General features: G+C 42.2%; 1 protein-coding gene across 1 annotated transcript in view; it reads left to right on the top strand.

The window, feature by feature from the left end:
• Positions 1–7,643, top strand: part of txlng (taxilin gamma) — a 45,842-nt gene extending 38,199 nt beyond the window's left edge. The window contains exons 9-11 of the mRNA XM_061670606.1: positions 1,018–1,110; positions 4,463–4,558; positions 6,622–7,643. Of these exons, the coding sequence (XP_061526590.1) occupies positions 1,018–1,110; positions 4,463–4,558; positions 6,622–6,921 (489 nt within the window). The 3' untranslated portion in view covers positions 6,922–7,643. The remainder of the gene's footprint in view (positions 1–1,017; positions 1,111–4,462; positions 4,559–6,621) is intronic.
• Positions 7,644–22,091: the final 14,448 nt, after the last annotated feature.

Here is a 22,091-nt window from a genome sequence, read left to right as displayed (position 1 = left end):
CTGGAGTACAGCTGTGCGATATAACAATCTATGCTATCTATCGTATATGCACCCCTAAAGTTGACCTCAAAATTCTGGAAAATCCTTCTACCTATGTATAATGCATTTTTACACTGCATGATTTTGCTTCTACCCATATGATGAAAGCATGAAGTTTTTAGTCAATAATTATTAATTCAAAGAATTATTCTGAAGTTAAGCAGTTTATTTGAACACATAGCACTTTCTTTTTATTTACTTGCCTTATTTTGAAATTCACAGCCCTACGTTTATTTAGTAAATGAGTAAACGCACAGTTGTGCACATATGTTTGATTACCCAGGCAGAATTTTTAAGATGGGTACAGTTTTTTAAAGAAAACATGAAGGGGCTGGAGAGACTACATCCTTCGGCTGGCCTGGGAACGCCTTGGGAACCCCCCGGAAGAGCTGGATGAAGTCGCTTGGGAGAGGGAAGTCTGGGCGTCCCTGCTAAAGCTACTGCCCCCGTGATAAGCGGTAGAAAATGGATGGATGGATGATTCTCATCCCAACTGCTACACACTTGTCCGCATACTGCTCCACCAATAGTTGATGAGCCCATGGGAAGTGGAACCCATGTTGTCTCTTTGGGCTGTGCTCGGCTGGACCCCAAAGATGTAGTCCACCAGGCGCTCACAATTGAGCTTTACCTCTATGCCTGGTTTCAAATGGAGGACACGGGGATCAGGCAAGGGAAAATTAGGTAGATATATTTTATTCCTCAAAGGGGGGTTCAGAGCCTTGCTTTGTCTGGTCCCTCACCTAGAACCTATTTGCCATGGATGACCCTACCAGGGGCATAAAGCAACTGACAACTTAGCTCCTAGGATCACTGGGCCATACAGAACCCTCCACCATGCCAAAGAGATGGCTCAAGGAGGAGGCTCCAGACATGTTCCCTATGTAAAACACCTAATGTATGTTGTGAATGGGCTCTATATCAATACAATTGACCTAGACTGTATAATGGTTCTAAAACTCATCTCATGTACCACAGCTTTCCCTCTACATGGACAAGTTTGAGGAATTTCAGAGCACTCTGGCTAAAAGCAACGAGGTCTTCACCACTTTCAGACAAGAGATGGAGAAGGTAAGGGATCCAAGTAACTCTTAAGCATGCATCATGTTCTTGTTCTCGCTCTCTCTCTCTTTCTCTCTCTTTCTCTCTCTCTCTCTCTCTCTCTCTCTCTCTCTCTCTCTCTCTCTCTTGCTCTCGCTCGCTCTCTCAGGCAGCTTCTTCAGTCAGTCATTTTAGTGGATAAAGCAAATAGTGTTTGTGTAAGGCCTTGTGCATGAAAAATTGAAATGGTGCTTAAAAATTGAAATGGTGCTTGGTGTGTGTGGACTCCCATTGAACATGAGTTTGAATTTGATGTGTTACTTATGAACACAGCCACATGCCAGTTATATGAGGGAGTGCATCCTTGTGCAACCAGATTATTATAATTTTTTTTTTATTTAAACTTTATTTTAACCAGGTAAAAGACCAGTTAAAACAGAACATCTCTTTTGTAATAGTGACTTGACCAAGAAGGCACCATGTTAAACGTCAAGTACAATTCAATCACATTCAAGTTTGAATAGGGGTGCGTATACTTTTTATATCCACTATAGCCTTGTTCCTGTTTTTGTAATCTGCCTGTTGCGCCTACAGTATTAACAAATAGAAACAATATAATCTAAGACCATTTCTTGGAGCTGAATTTGCCTTTATTTATTTTACAAAGATTACATTTGATATATATTTCATTGTTTTAGATGAAGTGATATTGTTAAACAATATCTGAATTTGCACATTCATATTTTATTTAGTTGTTTTCATTTTATTTAACATTCATGCTCTGATTTTTTTAAAAAAATCGTTATTCAGTACTTGAGGTTTTTTTTTTCAGAGTACTTTGTTTTATTTGAGTCATATTATTCTAAAGTAACAGTACTCTTACCTGATTACAATATTTGGCTACTCTAACCTCCGCTGCTAATCACTGATATAACTATTTTTGTTTTCCTCTTTCTATCCATCGCACACAAAGGGATCCGCCCGAGCCTGACTGTGTGTGCCGGGTTTGGCAACTAGTTTTCCTGAGTGGGCAAAGGTTGGCCACTGGTTTTGCGGTGTTTCACCGTTGCACAGTGTCGCAACAGTGCAGATGTTACAGCTAATCAAAATACACATGGGCTTTCACAAACAAAAAAATACATTTGCTGGTTTTAAGTTAGCAAGACCCAGCCACCTGGTGCCAAGCCATACAAATTGGAAGTGATGCGATTTGATTGAGGAAGATGCAAGAAGATGAAGTTGCAAGATGCAATGCCAAATTGAGGAGAGAGAGGAAAAAAAGACAAATGGCAAAAGAGTGGTAGCATTTCAGAGTGAAATCTAAGGCGAGCACCTGTTTGTTGTAACACGGACCTTTCTCTCCACCGATGCTGCGTTGCGTCTTTTAATTATGAGTACAGTCAAATATGTGGCTTGTTGTTTTTTAACCGCGACAAGGACAATATAACGCAACAGACAGTATGCTTTTTGCTCAGTGTAGTCACTATGTGACATTTGGCCAATCTGATGATCTGTAAGTGGCAAAACATTGAGTCAAGTGGGTGCAAAACGTGGCAAATAAGAGTAAGAGTAAAATGGATCATCATTATGAACCCACACAGTGGAGGGTTATGGTGACGGGAGATGAAGGAAATATTTTTCTCTCTCGAGGATTCTTTATTTTAGTTTGAAGAAATTGAACACTTCCAAAACTTGTAGCAGTGGAAGAATATTTCTTATTCCTAGTCAGCTGGTCTAAGCTTATAAATGAACAGCCATGAACCTAATGTATTATGTCACAGAATGCTAAAATGTTAGATGCTTCAGTGAAGATGCACAAACACTGTTAAAACTGCTTTAAAAAAAAAAAAAATCCTTATCTTTTATGCACAATCTGAATTCAAGAAATAAAAACTGGTCCTTTAAAAAAGGAAACCAATTAGTCTTATGTTCTTAAATTAGAGGTCGTATTTTCTCTTTCGTCTTCAAAATTGAGCTTTAATCAAGCAAATTATAGTTTATCCAAATAATTTATTGTTTTGTAGAATTTTCAGTAGGATACTGTATTCTCACGACCATAAGGCGCACTTGAAAGTCTTAAATTTTCTCCAAAATGAACGTGGCGCCTTATAATGCGGCGCGTCTTATGTGTGACTTTGATGAGCGCTCCGCTTGACTGATTGGGAGCATTTCCTGCCGACACGCTGCTTATACAGAGGAAAAGCGGACGTGGCTGAGGACAGCATGCGGACGTAAAGGGGGAAGGGTGTGCGTGAAGGAGGACGCTAAAGCCACGCCCCCAGTAGGTATATAGCGCAGGGGTGTACATTGTGCAAAAATTCGGTTTGGCTAAGGACCCCCGAAAATGGCACCTATGAAGAGACACGCTTACAAAGCACAGTTTAAACTGCAAGCTATCAGACTGAGGGCAATAACGCTTGCAGAAGAAATGAAAATCGAACATTTCAAGGAAATCCGTCTTGGTGCTTTCATTTTATGAAACGGGGCCGTTTATCCATCCGCGCAAGGACTACCGTGGCGCAGCAACTTCCGGCGGATTACAAGGAAAAGCTGGCGTGGGAGCAATAGAGAGATGACGAAGGCAGCTTTACTAAGACTGGGAGGCAACGCCGGGCAAGTTACGCCACCATATGTGAATGGATGGTGGATGCTTGGGCTACGGTATCTGCTTTGACTGTTGGCCGAGCTTTTGCGAAAGCCGGCATCATTGCCGAACAGCCCCCCCGGCAACGAGACTGACTCTGACAATGACGAGAGGGAACCCGGCGTTTGTTGGAGAACTTGGCCGACTTTAATGAGCGATAAGATTAAGATTTTTTTTTCTGTCATTGGTTCTTACGTTGGTATGAAGACTAAAGTAAACGCTAAAAACCAGTGCGAAAGTGCAACCAACCGTTTACCTTGTTAGCTGCCTCAATGTTGGTATAGACATATTTTATTGTTTCACTCATTAAACTGACTGAGAGTTGACTTCACTGAAGCTCCGCGCGGTGTAGGCTGAGGCTTGGAGAAGGACTAAACATTGTGAAAACCTCCTTTGCACAATATAATCTTATTCCAAGTGTTTCAGTGAGGCGACTGGTCATTAATTATAACAAAGTTAAGACACACTTTTGTTCGCCGCTGCCGTTGGGCACAAGCACGTCTTTGTGCGCGTTCTTTGTTTTTGCCGCTTCTTTGTTGGTTTTCACCACTTCTTGTTCGGGGTCGGCGGACTGTAGGCATCGAAACTGTGAACCGAATTTTTTTAATTTGAATGATTCCGGGAGAACTGGAACGTTAATTCTGGTTCCAATCGGTTCTCAATGCCCAACCCTAATTCCAATTCCAGTTTGGCCATGACGTGCGGTGTGCGGCAGGCCTAACTCTATTCACTTTTCAGATGACCAAGAAGATTAAAAAGCTGGAGAAAGAAACCACACAATGGAGGACTAAATGGGAGGGCAACAACCAGACTTTACTGCAGATGGCAGAGGAGGTAATTTTATCTATTTATCTATTTTCATAGTATTTTGTTGATCTTAGTTGTAGGAATAAGTTTGACATTTTATGATGTACACTTTTAGATAGGTGTCATTCTTACAGCTAAAGAGTTCAGATTAGGAATACATTCTGAAAGTGAGACGACTAGTCTGTGGGAGCCAGAATTATTTATTGTTGATAGGGCATCAAATATACCGAAATATCAACACAGCCATAAGTATTCAGACCCTTTGCTGTGACACTCATATATTTAACTCGGGTTCTGTCCATTTCTTCTGATCATCCTTGAGATGGTTCTACACCTTCATTGGAGTCCAGGTGTGTTTGATTATACTGATTGGACTTGATTAGAAAAGCCACACACGTATCTATAAAACACCTTACAGCTCACAGTGCATGTCAGACCAAATGAGAATCATGAGGTCAAAGGAACTGCCTGAAGAGCTCAGAGACAGAATTGTGGCAAGGCACAGATCTGGCCATGGTTACAAAAAACATTCTGCTGCACTTAAGGTTCTTAAGAGCACAGTGGCCTCCCTAATCCTTAAATGGAAGACGTTTGGGATGACCAGGATCCTTCCTAGAGCTGGCCGTCCGACCAAACTGAGCTATCGGGGGAAAAGAGCCTTGGTGAGAGAGGTAAAGAAGAAGCCAAAGATCACTGTGGCTGAGCTTCAGAGATGCAGTCGGGAGATAGGAGAAAGTTCTACAAAGTCAACCATCACTGCAGCCCTCCAACAGTCAGTGCTTTATGGCAGAGTGGCCCAATGGAAGCCTCTCCTCAGTGCAAGACACATGAAAGCCCGCATGGAGTTTGCTAAAAAAAAAAATAAAACACCTGTAGGACTCAAAGATGGTGAGAAATAATATTCTCTGGTCTGATCATACCAAGAGAGAACGTTTTGGCCTTAATTCTATGTGGTATGTGTTGAGTGGTGGTGGCACCATCATGCTCTGGGGGTGTTTTCAGCTGCAGGGACAGGACGACGGGTTGCAATTGAAGGAAAGATGAATGTGGCTCAGTACAGGGATATCCTGCATGAAAACCTTCTCCAGAGTGCTCAGGGCCTCAGACTAGGCTGAAGGTTCACCTTCCAACAATACAATGACCCAACGCACACACAAAGCAGTGGCTTCAGAACAACTCCGTGACTGTTCTTGAATGGCCCAGCCAGACCCCTGACTTAAACCCAATTGAGCATCTCTGGAGAGCTGTCCACCAACGTTCACCATCCAACCTGACAGAACTGGAGAGGATCTGCAAGGAGGAATGGCAGAGGATCCCCAAATCCAGGTGTGAAAAACATGTTGCTTCATCCCCAAAAACACTCATGGCTGTATTAGCTCAAAAGGGTGCTTTACTAAATACTGAGCAAAGGGTCTGAATACTCATGGCTTTGTGGTATTTCAGTTTTTCTTTTTTAATAAATCTGCATAAATTTCAACAATTCTGTTTTTTTCTGTCAATATGGGGTGCTGCGTGTACATTGATGAGGGAAAAAAAAAAGAACTTAACTGATTTTTGCGAATGGCTGCAATATAACAGAGTGAAAAATTTAAGGGGGTCTGAATACTTTCCGTACCCACAATATGTAATATTTGAATATCTTAGTATTGATTGTAGGTACATTTATATACATGGCATGTCATCCCAATCTCGTTGTATTTGTGTATAGTGACAGTAAAAATGCATTGTTTGGGGCCAGTTTAATATAAAACACAATATATATGATATACAACATACATAAGTAGGCGGTCCCTGCTCCAGGTTTTAATCAGTTTGGTGTCCTTGGTCGGGAAATTGATAAAGACGCCTGATATAAACCATTCAAAAAAATTTCAGTTATGGGTCTCGCCTTGGAGAAGCAGTTATCGGTATCAGTGGGAAAAAACTATTGCCCATTGTTACTTTGTATTCTTTTTAATGGCAGACGTCCTTGGTACTTAAAGTCCACTATTCACTAATCTGTACAGAAACCCTTCAAGAGCTTGAGGAAAAAACTTTTTTTTTTTTTTTTTTTGATAAACCCATCATGAAGGATCTTTATTCTGTTCTAGAAAACTCTGTGTGACGGCCACTACAAGGCTCTCCAAGGCAAGTTGGAGCTTTTGGAGAGGCTGTGCAGAGCTCTGCAGAAGGAGAGGAATGACCTCAACAACCAGCTGAGCCTCCTGCAGGAGCAAGGAAATGAGCCGCCAGAGTTGGCAGGGGAGGAAGATGGAGAAGAGAAGCTGGAGACTAAGGGAATCAATAAAGCCCCCAGACCACCTGAGATACAGTCCACATTGGCCGTTGAAAGCACCACTACTTTGTTGTCAAGCCAGCCCTTAGAAACCAAAGCTACGCTGCTGGACTGAGCTTGCGTGCGTGCGTGCGTAGGATGTTTTCTAAATTCTACACTTACATCTCCTTTTTTCTACGCGAACAATAAATCTATTTGTCTGATAGTTTAAGAATAATAATTTCGTTATATGATTGAATTTTTCTCTAAATCTGTGATCTCCATGTTTGGAGTGGTTTTTAATAATTGGGGTTTGTGAGTACCTTGCCCTCTTTTTTTTCTGCCATCAGTATTTTCATAGGTAATGTTCACAGAAGTCTCTTTTCATGATGTGTCAATTCTCATTGATCGTTTTAGATAAGTTCGGAGGTGGGTATTTCACCCACAAATCTGAATGTGATCTCAAAAACTAATTTGCCATCTTTACCGGACATTGTTTATTGAATATGATTTTCATACCTTAATCATAGTGTGACCAAGTTTCTTTTTAGATATTAAAATGTATCTGTGTTCTTTATGGTTGGTTCTGGTTGTTCAAATTATTAGCAAGGATGATCCATTTCAGCTATTAAGTCTTAATTCAGTACTGCTGACGGAATATGTTTATGATTAACTAAACCCAAATTGCCTCTTAGCAAACACATAGCCATATTTTATTTGAATTGTAGTCTTTAGGTTTTGTGTTATATTATCAATTGTTAAACCGATTGCCCTTTTTTGAGCTTCTCATGTTTTCTCCCAGCTAATAAAATAAGGGATGCTTATGTGCTAGTTTAAATTATTAAAACATCACAGCTGTTTTGCGTTGATGTTTTTTTTTTAATTAGATCGAGGGGCCCATCACTGATAGCAGCTGTATTAAAACGATCCATCCAGCTTCTATACCACTTATTCTCACTAAGGTCGCAGGTGTGCTAGAGCCTGTCCCTTCTGATTTTGGCCAAGAAGGCAGGGCACACCTTCGACTGGTTAACTATGACAATTACAGGTAAACATCAGTAAAGAACAAGATATACTATACAAGATGACTGAACTCGTGACGTAAGCGTGAAATGAGTTGATGCATGGTGAGCGATGATAAAGCTGGGAATCTTTGTGATCGTTAGTTTACTCCCAAATTGTTATGCACTAATTTATACTTGTAAACAGCAAGGTGTACTCAAGTTAGGTAGAACAAGCTAGACACGCGGCTCTCCCGATGTCGGGACAGGACGCCGATAAGTTGATTTGAAGAAAAAGATGCAAAAGGGAACCACAGCAGAGGGACTAAATACCAGGAGGAGGTGGCACGCACTCAGAGGGCAAATTGCGCATGAAAATCCTTCCTGCCTGGTTAAACCCGCTGACAACTGAACTCTTACACTAGGAGAAGCGTAGTTGAGTTGTGCAGAGTGGTCTTTTTGGCCTGGTGAGTGTTGAATCGCCTGGAAAGGGGGCTTTGTCGGACCAAGCCCATGTGACTCTGCCTCCCACCCTCGTGGCGAGGGGGGGATGGAGAAAAGGGGGCTTTGGCCGTAGCCAAGGTCTTGGAGAGTAGCAGGAAAACAGAAGAGAGAGCTGAGGAGAAGAGTCGATACTTTTGTACCTTTGAGGGAGGGGACAAAAAAACAGTGCGGGAGAATGGACCACACCTCTACTATTGAATTTTGCCCTAAGTTTATCTGTGGGCTAAAACCTCCTTAAATTTTTCACTTTGTTATATTGCAGCCATTTTTTAAAAATCATTTAAGTTCATTTTTTCCTCATTAATGTACACACAGCAACCCATATTGACAGAAAAAAAAACAATTGTTGACATTTTTGCAGATTTATTAAAAAAGAAAAACCGAAATATCAACACAGCCATAAGTATTCAGACCCTTTGCTGTGACATTTCTTCTGATCATCCTTGAGATGGTTCTAGACCTTCATTGGAGTCCAGCTGTGTTTGATTATACTGATTGGACTTGATAAGGAAAGTCACACACCTGTCTATATAAGACCTTACACCTCACAGTGCATGTCAGAGCAAATGAGAATCATGTGGTCAAAGGAACTGCCTGAAGAGCTCAGAGACAGAATTGTGGCAACTCCAACCGCTGAACATTGGTATAAACAGGGTGTTCAAAGTGAAGCTGGGAGCGGCGTGGGAGCGATGGACGAGAGACGGCGAACACACCTTAATAAGACTGGGAGGCAGCGCCGGGCGAGTTACGCCACCATATGGGAATGGATTGTGGATGCCTGGGCTAAGGTACCTGATTTCACTGTTGTCAATTCATCATTGCTGAACAGCCACCCGGCAACGAGACTGACTCCGATAACGACGAGAGGGAACCCGGCATGTTTGATGGCGATATTGCCCAGCTGTTCAATTCAGATACAGAAGATGAGGACTTCGATGGATTTGTGACAAAAGATTGATAAAAAATTAATGTGAGTGTATTCTTAAATACGTAGTAGAATAAAGTTCAACCAAACTCACTTTTTTGCTTCCGTTACCATGCCCCGAATAATACGGTGAGCCTTATGTATGGCTTAAGTACAGAAATAGACCCCGTAATTGAGACTGCGCCTTACAATCCGGTGCACCTTGTGGTGTGGAAAACACGGTACTCTCTACTCTCGACACGATTACTGAAAGAGAACTGATGTTCCTTACCCTTACTCTAATTAGTTGATAGAAATTACTGGCTGTATGCTTAGACAACACTGCATAGAGTTTTGTTTGATACATCCCATTACAGATACACACCGAGATCTCCTTATAAACATATAGTTTATAGTTACTGACGTATCCTTGCCAATAGCCAACACGTTCATTCGTAAAGTTATAGAAAATGGAGCATGCTCTGTCTCTGAGTACCACAATCTCAGGGCGTGGTGAGACCGTTGGACTGAATTTCCGAATGTACCGTGTTGATATTTTGGACGTTTGTTTTGTCCGTGCTACTAAGTGTAATGCAACTATATGTTGATAATGAGATCTTGGTGTGTATCTGTAATGAGATGTAGCAAACAAAAATTCGTATGCGGTGTTGTGTAAGCATGTAGCCAATAATTTATATCAAAATCAGTGTGTTGTAACGAGAGAGCGGTAGCGGTTTAGAACTAGTTTACGATAGTTTCTCACAGCATTGTGTTCAACAGGCTATAATTAGTAATGATATTTCCACTTTTGTGATCACAACAACAAAAATATTCCCCTCCCTTCTTAGTAAGAGGTCGACAGTTTGTTCATTTCTTGTTGAGGTTTATTGCTGATGCACAAGATTCAAACAAGACTTCTTATAAATTACTGCAATGAAATATACAACCACACAAATCAACACAGCGCACAGTGGCGTGATTGTTCTTGTTCACCTGGCACATTGCTCTTTTCCCTTGGCCAGGTGTAGGAGGTTGTTGTCGAAAAAGGTTGTCCTTATTCGCCTTCTTGGCTCCCACATGTGACTGATCAAGCTCACTTGCAAGCGCCACCAGAAAGTCCATCTGTCTCTCCTTCATCCTTCACGTCAGTGCATGCCTGATAAAGGACGTGCATTCAGTGGGTGTCCCAGTTGCGTCACGCAATGATGGAAGTTTGATCACCCCACGCAAGAGGAGGATGGCAATGAAACAAATTAATTCAGTGAGGGCCATGAACCAACTGTCATGCTCTGTTTGGCGTCCATGCTGAACAGTCCACTCCTGAATATTTCAAAGCATGCCAAGAGTGACGAAACTTTGTAAGTGAGTCGACAGTCGTTCTGACCAACGCAGTTGGCTGTCCATCGGCGATTCAATGCAAGAATCAGAATCAATTGGGCTGTGATAGAGATGCCTTCCGACCTGTTTTTCATGCCATAATGTGCTGTCTTTTTCCTTCTCTATTGGCCAAGTGTGTCTCCAGTCAACCTCTCTTTTCTGGTGGCGGTGAAGTCTCCTCATCTGTAGGGTGATCATATTTTTTAGATGTGAGCAATGAAATATCCAAATGATGTGAGCTATTAAAACCTCAACCAATGTTGGAAATCTATCCAAAGATAGCATTTGAATAATAATTCCAAAACATTAAGTATGCTTCCATTGTATTGATTTAGGATTGTTTTCATCTTTTCCAAAACACAACTGTCATAATCAGCAGATGAAAATAGGATCTTTAGGAAATGTTACCAGAAGAAGAGTCGCCATCGCTGTCGTCATAAGCTGTTTCGTACTCATTGAATGCTAGCAGCAAGATCCATTCCACACATCCACACACAGATATAATTTTTTAGTATTAGTCCCCGGCGGACTAAATACAGCCCTAGGGGGGCACAAGTCAGTGCAAACTGTAGGCTGGTCCCAAGCCCGGATAAATGCAGAGGGTTGCGTCAGGAAGGGCATTCGGCTTAAAACCTTGCCAAACAAATATGAGCGTTCATCCAAAGAATTCCATACCGGATCGGTCGTGGCCCGGGTTAACAACGTCCGCCACCGGCGCCGTCAACCTGCGGGGCGCCGTTGGAAATTCAGCTACTATGGGTCGAAGTCAAAGAAGAAGAGGAGGTGGAAAGCGGGTTCTTCGGCAGAAAGAGAAGAGGAAAACACAGAGCCTAGAACTGAATGTGGGGACTTTGAATGTTGGGACTATGACAAGACAATCGGGGGAGTTGGTTGACATGATGATTAGGAGAAAGGTTGATATATTGTGTGTCCAGGAGACCAGGTGGAAAGGCAGTAAGGCTAGAAGTTTAGGGGCAAGGTTTAAATTATTTTACCATGGTGTAGATGGGAAGAGAAATGGAGTCGGGATTATTTTAAAAGAAGAGTTGGCTAAGAATGTCTTGGAGGTGAAAAGAGTATCAGATCGAGTGATGAGGCTGAAATTTGAAATTGAGGGTGTTATGTGTAATGTGATTAGTGGCTATGCCCCACAGGTAGGATGTGACCTAGAGGTGAAAGAGAAATTCTGGAAGGAGCTAGATGATGTAATTCTGAGCATCCCAGACAGAGAGAGAGTCGTAATTGGTGCAGATTGTAATGGACATGTCGGTGAAGGTAATAGGGGTGATGAAGAAGTGATGGGTAAGTACGGCATCCAGGAAATGAACTTGGAGGGACAGAAGCTGGTAGACTTTGCAACAAGGATGCAAATGGCTGTAGTGAACACTTTTTTCCAGAAGAGGCACGAACATAGGGTGACCTACAAGAGCGGAGGTAGAAGCACACAGGTGGATTACATCTTGTGCAGACAATGTAATCTGAAGGTTACCAACTGTAAGGTAGTGGTAGGGGAGAGTGTGGCTAGACAGCATAGGATGGTGGTGTGTAAGATGACTCTGGTGGTGGGGAGGAAAATTAGGAAGACAAAGGCAGAGAAGAGAACCATGTGGTGGAAGCTGAGACAGGACGAGTGTTGTGCAGCTTTTCGGGAAGAGGTGATACAGGCTCTCGGTGGACGGGAGGACCTTCCAGAAGACTGGACCACTGCGGCCAAGGTGATCAGAGAAGCAGGCAGGAGAGTACTTGGTGTATCTTCTGGCAGGAAAGGAGAGAAGGAGACTTGGTGGTGGAACCTCACAGTACAGGAAATCATACAAGGAAAAAGGTTAGCTAAGAAGAAGTGGGACACTGAGAGGACCGAGGAGAGACGAAAGGAATACATTGAGATGCGACACAGGGCAAAGGTAGAGGTGGCAAAGGCAAAAAAAGAGGCATATGATGACATGTATGGCAGGTTGGGCACTAAAGAAGGAGAAAAGGATCTATACAAGCTGGCCAGACAGAGGGATAGAGATGGGAAGGATGTGCAGCAGGTTAGGGTAATTAAGGATAGAGATGGAAATATGTTGACTAGTGCCAGCAGTGTGCTTGCTAGATGGAAAGAATACTTCGAGGAGTTGATGAATGAGGAAAATGATAGAGAAGGGAGAGTAGAAGAGGCAAGTGTGGTGGACCAGGAAGTGGCAATGATTAGTAAGGGGGAAGTTAGAAAGGCATTAAAGAGAATGAAAAATGGAAAGGCAGTTGGTCCTGATGACATTCCTGTGGAGGTATGGAAGCATCTAGGAGAGGTGGCTGTGGAGTTTTTGACCAGCTTGTTCAATAGAATTCTAGTGCGTGAGAAGATGCCTGAGGAATGGAGGAAACGTGTACTGGTGCCCATTTTTAAGAACAAAGGTGATGTGCAGAGCTGTGGCAACTATAGAGGAATAAAGTTGATGAGCCACACAATGAAGTTATGGGAAAGAGTAGTGGAGGCTAGACTCAGGACAGAAGTGAGTATTTACGAGCAACAGTATGGTTTCATGCCTAGAAAGAGTACCACAGATTCATTATTTGCCTTGAGGATGTTGATGGAAAAGTACAGAGAAGGTCAGAAGGAGCTACATTGTGTCTTTGTAGATCTAGAGAAAGCCTATGACAGAGTACCCAGAGAGGAACTGTGGTATTGCATGCAGAAGTCTGGAGTGGCAGAGAAGTATGTTAGAATAATACAGGACATGTACGAGGGCAGCAGAACAGCGGTCAGGTGTGCAGTAGGTGTGACAGAAGAATTTAAGGTGGACGTGGGACTGCATCAGGGATCAGCCCTGAGCCCCTTCCTTTTTGCAGTGGTGATGGATAGGCTGACAGATGAGGTTAGACTGGAATCCCCGTGGACCATGATGTTTGCAGGTGACATTGTGATCTGCAGTTAAAGCAGGGAGCAGCTGGAGGAACAGTTAGAAAGATGGAGGCATGCACTGGAAAGAAGAGGAATGAAGATTAGCCGAAGTAAAACAGAATATATGTGCATGAATGAGAGGGCTGGTGGGGGAAGAATGAGGCTACAGGGAGAAGAGATAGCAAGGGGGGAGGACTTTAAATACTTGGGGTCAACCGTCCAGAGCAATGGGGAGTGTGGTCAGGAAGTAAAGAAACGGGTTGTTAGATATATTGTAGAAGTTATCATTTATTTGCTTAGCTTGCATTAGTATTATAGACAATTTTTAGAAAGAAAGATGTCTCGCCTTCAAGAAGGTGACTCAGAAGGAATCATCAGAGAGAAGGACGTGGCCGGGACGTGTTGGTGCCATGTTTTCACCTTGAAACCCTACCCTTAGTGTGTTGTGTCTTGTAGCTTAGTACGTTATGTCTTGTAAATTTAGAAACCTCCCTATTTTCAAATAAATGCAGGAGCGACGGGAGAGATTGTTTAGAGCGTGTTGAGAGGCTGTAATCTGAACAATCTCCCATGCGCCCTCCTCATGAGAAAAAGAAACCAGTGTCTTCATTCCTTTTGTGTCTATTTTTTATAATGTTGGGCAAGATAAATCCAACATTAAATTGGTCCTTCGAGCCGGATGTCAACACACCCGAGGATTCCAGTTGTGGAGCCGACATCCAGTTAAGAGACCGTGGCCATGGCAATTGAGACCCTTTCCGGGGCTGGTCTTCGTTCTCCTCAACTGGGATCTGAAGGTTGACGACAATCCACAGGATTGAAGACGACTGGTGAGTTAAATTAAAAAAAAAACATTTTTAGGAAAAAGGATTAAAGAGTGAGTGTATTGCGCGACAAAGAAGTCTGCGGCAGAATAAACCTTGTGTAATACTAGTCACTGGCAAGTAAATAAGGGACGGCGGAGTCCAACAAATTCCGTGGGGACGGCGGAGTCCTGTACGTACTTAAATTCCGTGTTAAATAAAATAAAAAAGGGGACGGCGGAGTCCTGTACGTACTTAAATTCCGTGTTTTTGTGTTTCCGTGTTTTCATGTTTTCGTGTGTTTGTAAAAACGTTACTAATATCGTGTGGATGTGTAAAAGTATGGATGTATAAGACTGGATTGTAAGTGACAACTGAGTTTGGAAGCAGAGGCAAGAATCCTCCGCCCCATTTGAGGTAGAAGGTTGAGGGTTACCATAACTCAGACATTCATTGTCACCCAGTCAATTTTTGAATAAAGTCAGTATTAGGTCACTCTAGGTGCGAATAAACTGACTTCCAAAATTCACAAAAATGGGAAAAAATAACAGTAAAACGGATCCAAGAGAAAGCCTAACGTGTAAAAATAGGAAATATGTACAACTTCAAAACCCTTCCAAAATAAAAAATGTAAACACGTGGATAACCTAATACGGTTTCGCTGGCCAGCTAAATTCGCAAAAATTGTTTCAACTTCGAGACGAAATAAAATGTCGACACAAATGTTTCAAAGACAGGAAGATGACGGGACAGGACCAGTTGTAAGAGTAAACGAGAAAAAGATGGTTGAAAAAGAATGAGGAAACAAAGGCATCAGCACCCTTGTACCCGTTTTTGCCACCTCATGAACTTCCTCCAACTCATGAGTCAGAACCTCAACGAGTTTTACTATCAGGAGGGTCAAAAATGAATTGGTCTATAACTATGGGAGGAACATTGTCTCCCATTCCCAAAATAACAAATATAACCACAGATGAGGGAGACATGGATTTATATCCAATGATTGAAGTGGCAAATCCAAACGTCCAAGAGGACCAAAAATAAACTATTTTGGTCTATAGGACCTGGACTAATGAGGATGTGAAAAAGGCCGTAGCCGGCATCACACCCTACAAAGTAGACATTGATATGAGAAAAGGTTACGACATGCGACACCTGCTAAAATTACTGTAGATTATCTGTACTCAGACAATGAAGCAAAAACAGTTGAAAAATGCTTTACATGCGAATTAGAGAGAACACATTAACAAATGGGTCGATAAACATTGGATAAACCTATCAACTGGCGCTCTGGAGGAATATGTTAATCATGCCCTCCACGCAGAAAGAGTGTTAAGACAAAAAAAAAAGAAAATAGATGTCTTCCTCAACGAAGGAGCAGAAATTTACTATCAAGGCAGAGAGAGAGATAATTTTAGAGGACGCGGCAGAGGCCGTGGGAGAGTAAGATATAGTCGAAATTATTATGATAATACCATCTGTTGGTGCTGTGGAGATAAAGTACGATTAATAAAAATGTTGATGGGATAAACTATATCCACTTCAATGTACAGAGATTAGGAAATTGGACTCAGAGTGGGTTGGAAGCTGTTCATGAGCAGCTCAAGGACATTCCAAAACCGCATAGCTGTCGACATGCTCCTCGCAAAAGAGGGAAGTGTTTGCGGTATGTTTGGAGAACAAACAATACTGCTTCAGATGGCATCTTAACCAGAGCCATCAATGGTCTACGGACCCTCAATCAACACTTCTTTGTGGGAAAGCTGGATGGACGTTTTTGGTAAATATAAAACCCTAATTTTACCAATATTGATATCAATTGCTGTTTTTGCAGCCATTCTGACATTGCGTGGATGTTGTTGTATCCCATGCATTCGGGCTTTAATCAGTAAATTAATCACCACAGCCATAACCCCCATGGAGAACCGTACGGAGCTGATGTATCCATTACTGTTTGATGATAAAGATAATGATGATTTTGATGATTACGATGTTTAAACTACAACATTCATGTATGACAAATTTACTCTGGGTGTAAATGTATTTGTTTCATAAAAATTATTCTACAGTTAAAAAATCGAAATGAAGTGACTGTAAAATGATATGAGAATTTGTGCAAATACATGATAAACAGGAGGGAAATGTTAGATATATTGTAGAAGTTATCATTTATTTGCTTAGCTTGCATGAGTATTATGGACAATTTTTAGAAAGAAAGATGTCTCGCCTTCAAGAAGATGACTCAGCAGGAATCATCAGAGAGAAGGACGTGGCCGGGACGTGTTGGTGCCATGTTTTCACCTTGAAACCCTACCCTTAGTGTGTTGTGTCTTGTAGCTTAGTACGTTATGTCTTGTAAACTTAGAAACCTCCCTATTTTCAAATAAATGCAGGAGCGACGGGAGAGATTGTTTAGAGCGTGTTGAGAGGCTGTAATCTGAACAATCTCCCATGCGCCCTCCTCATGAGAAAAAGAAACCAGCGTCTTCATTCCTTTTGTGTCTATTTTTTATAATGTTGGGCAAGATAAATCCAACACGGGTCCAAGCAGGTTGGAACGGGTGGAGGAAGGTGTCAGGTGTGTTATGTGACAGAAGAGTCTCTGCTAGGATGAAGGGGAAAGTTTATAAAACAGTGGTGAGGCCAGCCATGATGTATGGATTAGAGACAGTGGCACTGAGGAGACAACAGGAAGCAGAGCTGGAAGTGGCGGAAATTAAGATGTTGAGGTTCGCTCTTGGAGTGACCAGGTTGGATAAAATTAGAAAGTGTGCTAGTGTGCTATTGTTCTCAGCTTGGGGGGATCGTCCAAACTTGTAATTGGTTAGCGATTGTAATTCTTGCCAGACTGATTTAGAGCCGTTAGCGCTAAACTGTTTTTCTAACTTTACTGCATAGTTTCTCTTTGCAATGTTAATTTGTTTAGTCAGTCGGTTTCTAGTGCGATTATACAGGGCCCTGTCCCCACTTCGATATGTGTCCTCTTTAGCATAGCAAAGTTGCTTAAGTTTGGCAGTGAACAACGGCTTGTTGTTATTGAATGTGCGAAATGACTTTGTTGGTACACACACATCTTCACAAAAACTGATATAGGATGTGAGAGTGTCCGTATATTCATCCAGGCTGACAGCTGAATTTTCAAAGACACTCCAGTCTGTGCAGTCTAAACAGCTTTGAAGTTCTATTTTTGCTTCATTGGTCCACTTTTTCACTGTTTTCAACTGTAGGCTTCGCGCATTTAAGTTTTTACATTGTTTACAAAGTAACCTGGCGGCTAAAGCGCGAGGCAGCTATACTTTGTCACTTACTTAATATGTTCCATGTGGGGGGGAAAATCAAAATAAGAATACGTATAATGTTTACTAGCTGTCAGTGACCCCCTCGAACCCCCCCCCCCCCCCCCCCCCCCCATAATTAGGTCCGTGGCCCACCAGTTGAGAATCACTTCTCTAGTGACTAGCATGACACACCCCAAGCGCACCATTAAATGGACTGTCGAGTCATTTGCGTGTTTTGTTTCGAAATAAATTACTGAATTGTTGAGATACAGCGTTTAAACAATTTTTCAGCTCCTGAATTGTCAGTATTTTGGGTTAAAACAGGGCTGTAAATCAAGTTTTGCTCTGGTAGCACTGGTACGACCAACTCCAAAATGTATTTGGTTGCACCCTTTTTTTGAGGAGGTACAGCATGACCAAGGCATACATACCATAATATCATATAAAGTAATGATTGAAAGTTACTCGAGATATGTTTGCAAAAATAGTTTACTGTGAACAAGAAAATTCTCTGCAACATGCGGTGGCTGACAGGTCAATCATTATTTTTTAAGTACCCCAAAATGTACATTTTTGTATTTTTAAATACATTAAATACGTTTGAAAATAAGTGCTGAAAACATGCAAAGACTGAGAACAATATAGTCCTGAATTGTTGATATATAGCTGAAGACTCCAAGCGTCCTTATTCCATGCTGTGGCCATTTGGCAGAATTGCCAAATGGCCAGTCTTAACCGACCTACAACCCCAGTTCCAATGAAGTTGGGACGTTGTGTTAAACATAAATAAAAACAGAATACAATGATTTGCAAATCATGTTCAACCTATATTTCATTGAATACACTACAAAGATAAGATATTTAATGTTCAAACTGATAAACTTGATTGTTTTTAGCAAATAATCATTAACTTAGAATTTTATGGCTGCAACACGTTCCAAAAAAGCTGGGACAGGGTCATGTTTACCACTGTGTTACATCACCTTTTCTTTTAACAACATTCAATAAACATTTGGGAGCTGAGGACACTAATTGTTGAAGCTTTGTAGGTGGAATTCTTTCCCATTCTTGCTTGATGTACAGCTTCAGCTGTTCAACAGTCCGGGGTCTCCGTTGCCCTATTATACGCTTCATAATGTGCCACACATTTTCAATGGGAGATAGGTCTGAACTGCAGGCAGGCCAGTCTAGTACCCTAGGCCAGTCTAGTACCCGAGTGAAATGTGGAATCGTCGGACCAGAGAACACTTTTCCACTTTGCATCAGTCCATGTTAGATGAGCTTGGGCCCAGGCGTTTCTGGGTGTTGTTGATAAATGGCTTTTGTTTGCATAGTAGAGTTTCAAGTTGCACTTACGGATGTAGCGCCGAACTGTATTTACTGACATTGGTTTTCTGAAGTGTTCCTGAGCCCATGTGGTGATATCCTTTACACATTGATGTCGGTTTTTGATGCAGTGCCGGCTGAGGGATCGAAAGTCACGGGCATTCAATGTTGGTTTTCGGCCTTGCCGCTTACATGCAGTGATTTCTCCACATTCTCTGAACCTTTTGAAGATATTACGGACTGTAGGTGATGCAAACCCTAAATTCCTTGCAATTGTATTTTGAGGAACATTGTCTCTAACAACTGTTCGACTATTTTCTCACGCACTTGTTCCCAAAGAGGTGAACCTCGCCCCATCTTCACTTGTGAATGACTGAGCAATTCAGGGAAGCTCCTTTTCTACCCAATCATGGCACCCACCTGTTCCCAATTAGCCTGTTCATCTGTGGGAGGTTCCAAACAGGTGTTTGATGCGCATTCCTCAACTTTCTCAGTCTTTTTTGCCACTTGTCCCAGCTTCTTTGGAACATGGTGCAGCCATAAAATTCTAAGTTAATGATTATTTGCTAAAAACAATCAAGTTGATCAGTTTGAATCTGGCTGCGGGCGCCAAAGGCCCAGAGCACTGCGTGCACCACGGATGATTTCCCCTGACCTCCTCGTGATGTGTTGCGTTTGATGAGTGCCTCCATCAAATAACAGCCTGCTGAGTTTCAACAGAAAAAAAGCGGCAGAATGACTCTGAGCCCCATGAAAGCATGTGCTGTGTATCGCTCCTCTCCTCGCAGACAGTATTTGATTCCCAGCTGGAGGTGGGATTTTCAGACCACCAGGCGACACGCCCACACCGTCTGGAAGCTCAAAGAATGTCTCCATTCTTGAAGCCTGATTTCACATACTTTGATATTTTATTTTGTAGTTTATTTTTTTGGCCATTTAAAAACACTTTTGGCCGGTTTTATGGCGCAAAATACAAAACCCCCCCAAAAAACTAGGCTTTAATTTGAAATTTTGTTTGATTCAAAGGGGTTAGAGCGTCTGCCTCACAGTTCTGAGGAAGGGGGTTCAATCCCCGGCCCCGCCTGTGTGGAGTTTGCATGTTCTCCCCGTGCCTGTGTGGGTTTTCTCCGGGGACTCCGGTTTCCCACATCCCAAAAACATGCATGAATTGGATACTCTAAATTGCCCGTAGGTGTGAATGTGAGGGCAAATGGTTATTTGTTTATATGTGCCCTGCGATTGGCTAGCAACCAGTTCAGGGTGTACCCCGCCTCCTGCCTGATTATAGCTGGGATAGGCTCCAGCACGCCCGTGACTCTAGTGAGTAGAAGCGGCTCAGAAAATGGATGGATGTATGTCGGTGAGTCCGAAATCGTGCATATATTCGTGAAGAAATTAGATTGCAGTGCAAAAGAGGCATCTCATAAAAACACATGCTACTTTCAACAAATACAGCAACAGTACATGGATATATACAGTGCATGGTCCAGAGGCCGCTGCCCTTAATGACGACGACATAAGTTATTAAGAATAACAATTCATGGAATAAAACTGTCCCTGTACCTTTGGTACAAATTATGATAATTTTTTTTGACAATTGTGCAAAAAGATGCAGCGTCCTCTAGCACTTAGAGCAGTTCGAATGACTAATCTCGCAATAGTTCGGTGCAATGACCATTGTGCAAAGGGCGCCGAGACTTCAAGGAGTGTATGCAGTTTAAAGTGACGAATAGTGCGATAATCCGGGACAATGTTGATTGCGCAAATGTTGCAGATACTCCTCAATCAGTGTGCAAATGGGGCAGATGCTACTCTGGCATGAGTGGCCACTATTGGTCAACAACATATATGCAAATGGTGCAGCGTGACGAGACTACCACAGTGAGTGCACGAGTAATGTATAATTGCCCCGACAGAAATGTGACACCAAACTCAGACAAAAAAATTGGCAGCATGTTGCAATGGAATTGTAGGTTAGCAGATTAAGAAGTTGATTGCAAGAGGGAAGAAGTTGTTAGAATGTCCGCTAGTTCTAGTTTGCATTGATCGGTAGCGCCTACCTGAGGGAGGGAGCTGGAAGAGCCGGTGACCGGGATGTGGAGGGTTCGAGAGGATTTTGCACGCTCTTGTCTTAGTTCTGGCAGCGTGCAAGTCCTCAAGGGTGGGTAGGGGGTACCGACAATCTTTTCAGCAGTTTTGATTGTTCGTTGCAGTCGGAGTTTGTCCTTTTTTGTAGCAGCCCCAAACCAGACTGTGATGGAAGAACACTAGGACACTAATGGACCTGGTCCGAAATTCACCCCAGAACATAACAGAGCCTCCTCCATGTTTTACAGTTGGGACAGTGTTCTTTTCTTGGTACGCTTCAAAATGTTCTAGTTTTGTTTCGTCTGTCCATAGGACTTTCTCCCAGAGGCTTGATGGCTTGTCAACATGCAGTTTGGAAAATTCCGGTCTCACTTTTTTGTGATTTATTTTCAACAGCGGTGTCCTCGGTCATCTCCCATGAAGTCCAATTTGACTCAAACAACAACGGATAGTGCGATCTGGCACTGATGTACATTGACCTTGGAGTACACTTTTTATTTCTTTGGAGGTTGTTCTAGGCTCTGAAGTTACCATTCATGTAATTTTCCTCCTGCGGCCACATCCGGGGAGGTTGGCAACAGTCCATGGATCTTAAATTTCTGAGTATGTGCAACTGTCGTCACAGGATCTTCAAGCTGCTTGGAGATCGTCTGGAGATAGCCATTAACGTGCTTGTCTGTAATTGTCTTTCTCATCTCCTGAGACAAATCTCTCCTTCGCTTCCCCAGGGCCATGTTTAGTGTGGTACACACCATGTCACCAAACAGCAAAGTGATTACTTATCACCCTTTAAATTGGCCAACTGACTGATTACAAGTTTGAAGACACCTGTGATGCTATTTAGATGACACACCATGTTTGAACAGGTCCCTATGGTCAAATTATTTTTAATATTTTCTCAGAGTACTTTCATTTTTGTCCAGGCCTGTTTCATGAGCTTGTTTTTAAAAAATCATTCTGTTGAACCACAGTTCAAAAGCAATGTCTGAAATTCATTGGTTAATTTTTAAAATGTATTTATTTATTACTACTGTTGTCAAATTTAAGTTATTTCTGTGACCACTGTAGGTTTTTCTCTCATTAACAGAGGGGTACCAACAAATTTGTCCACGTGTGTAGCTACAGTGGAGGAAATAATTAT

The sequence above is a fragment of the Phycodurus eques genome, chromosome 2 (assembly GCF_024500275.1).
Source record: "Phycodurus eques isolate BA_2022a chromosome 2, UOR_Pequ_1.1, whole genome shotgun sequence".
NCBI classification, from domain to species: Eukaryota; Metazoa; Chordata; class Actinopteri; order Syngnathiformes; family Syngnathidae; genus Phycodurus; species Phycodurus eques.
The sequence above is the reverse complement of the archived record's forward strand: the minus strand, read 5'-3'. Positions and strand labels throughout refer to the sequence as shown.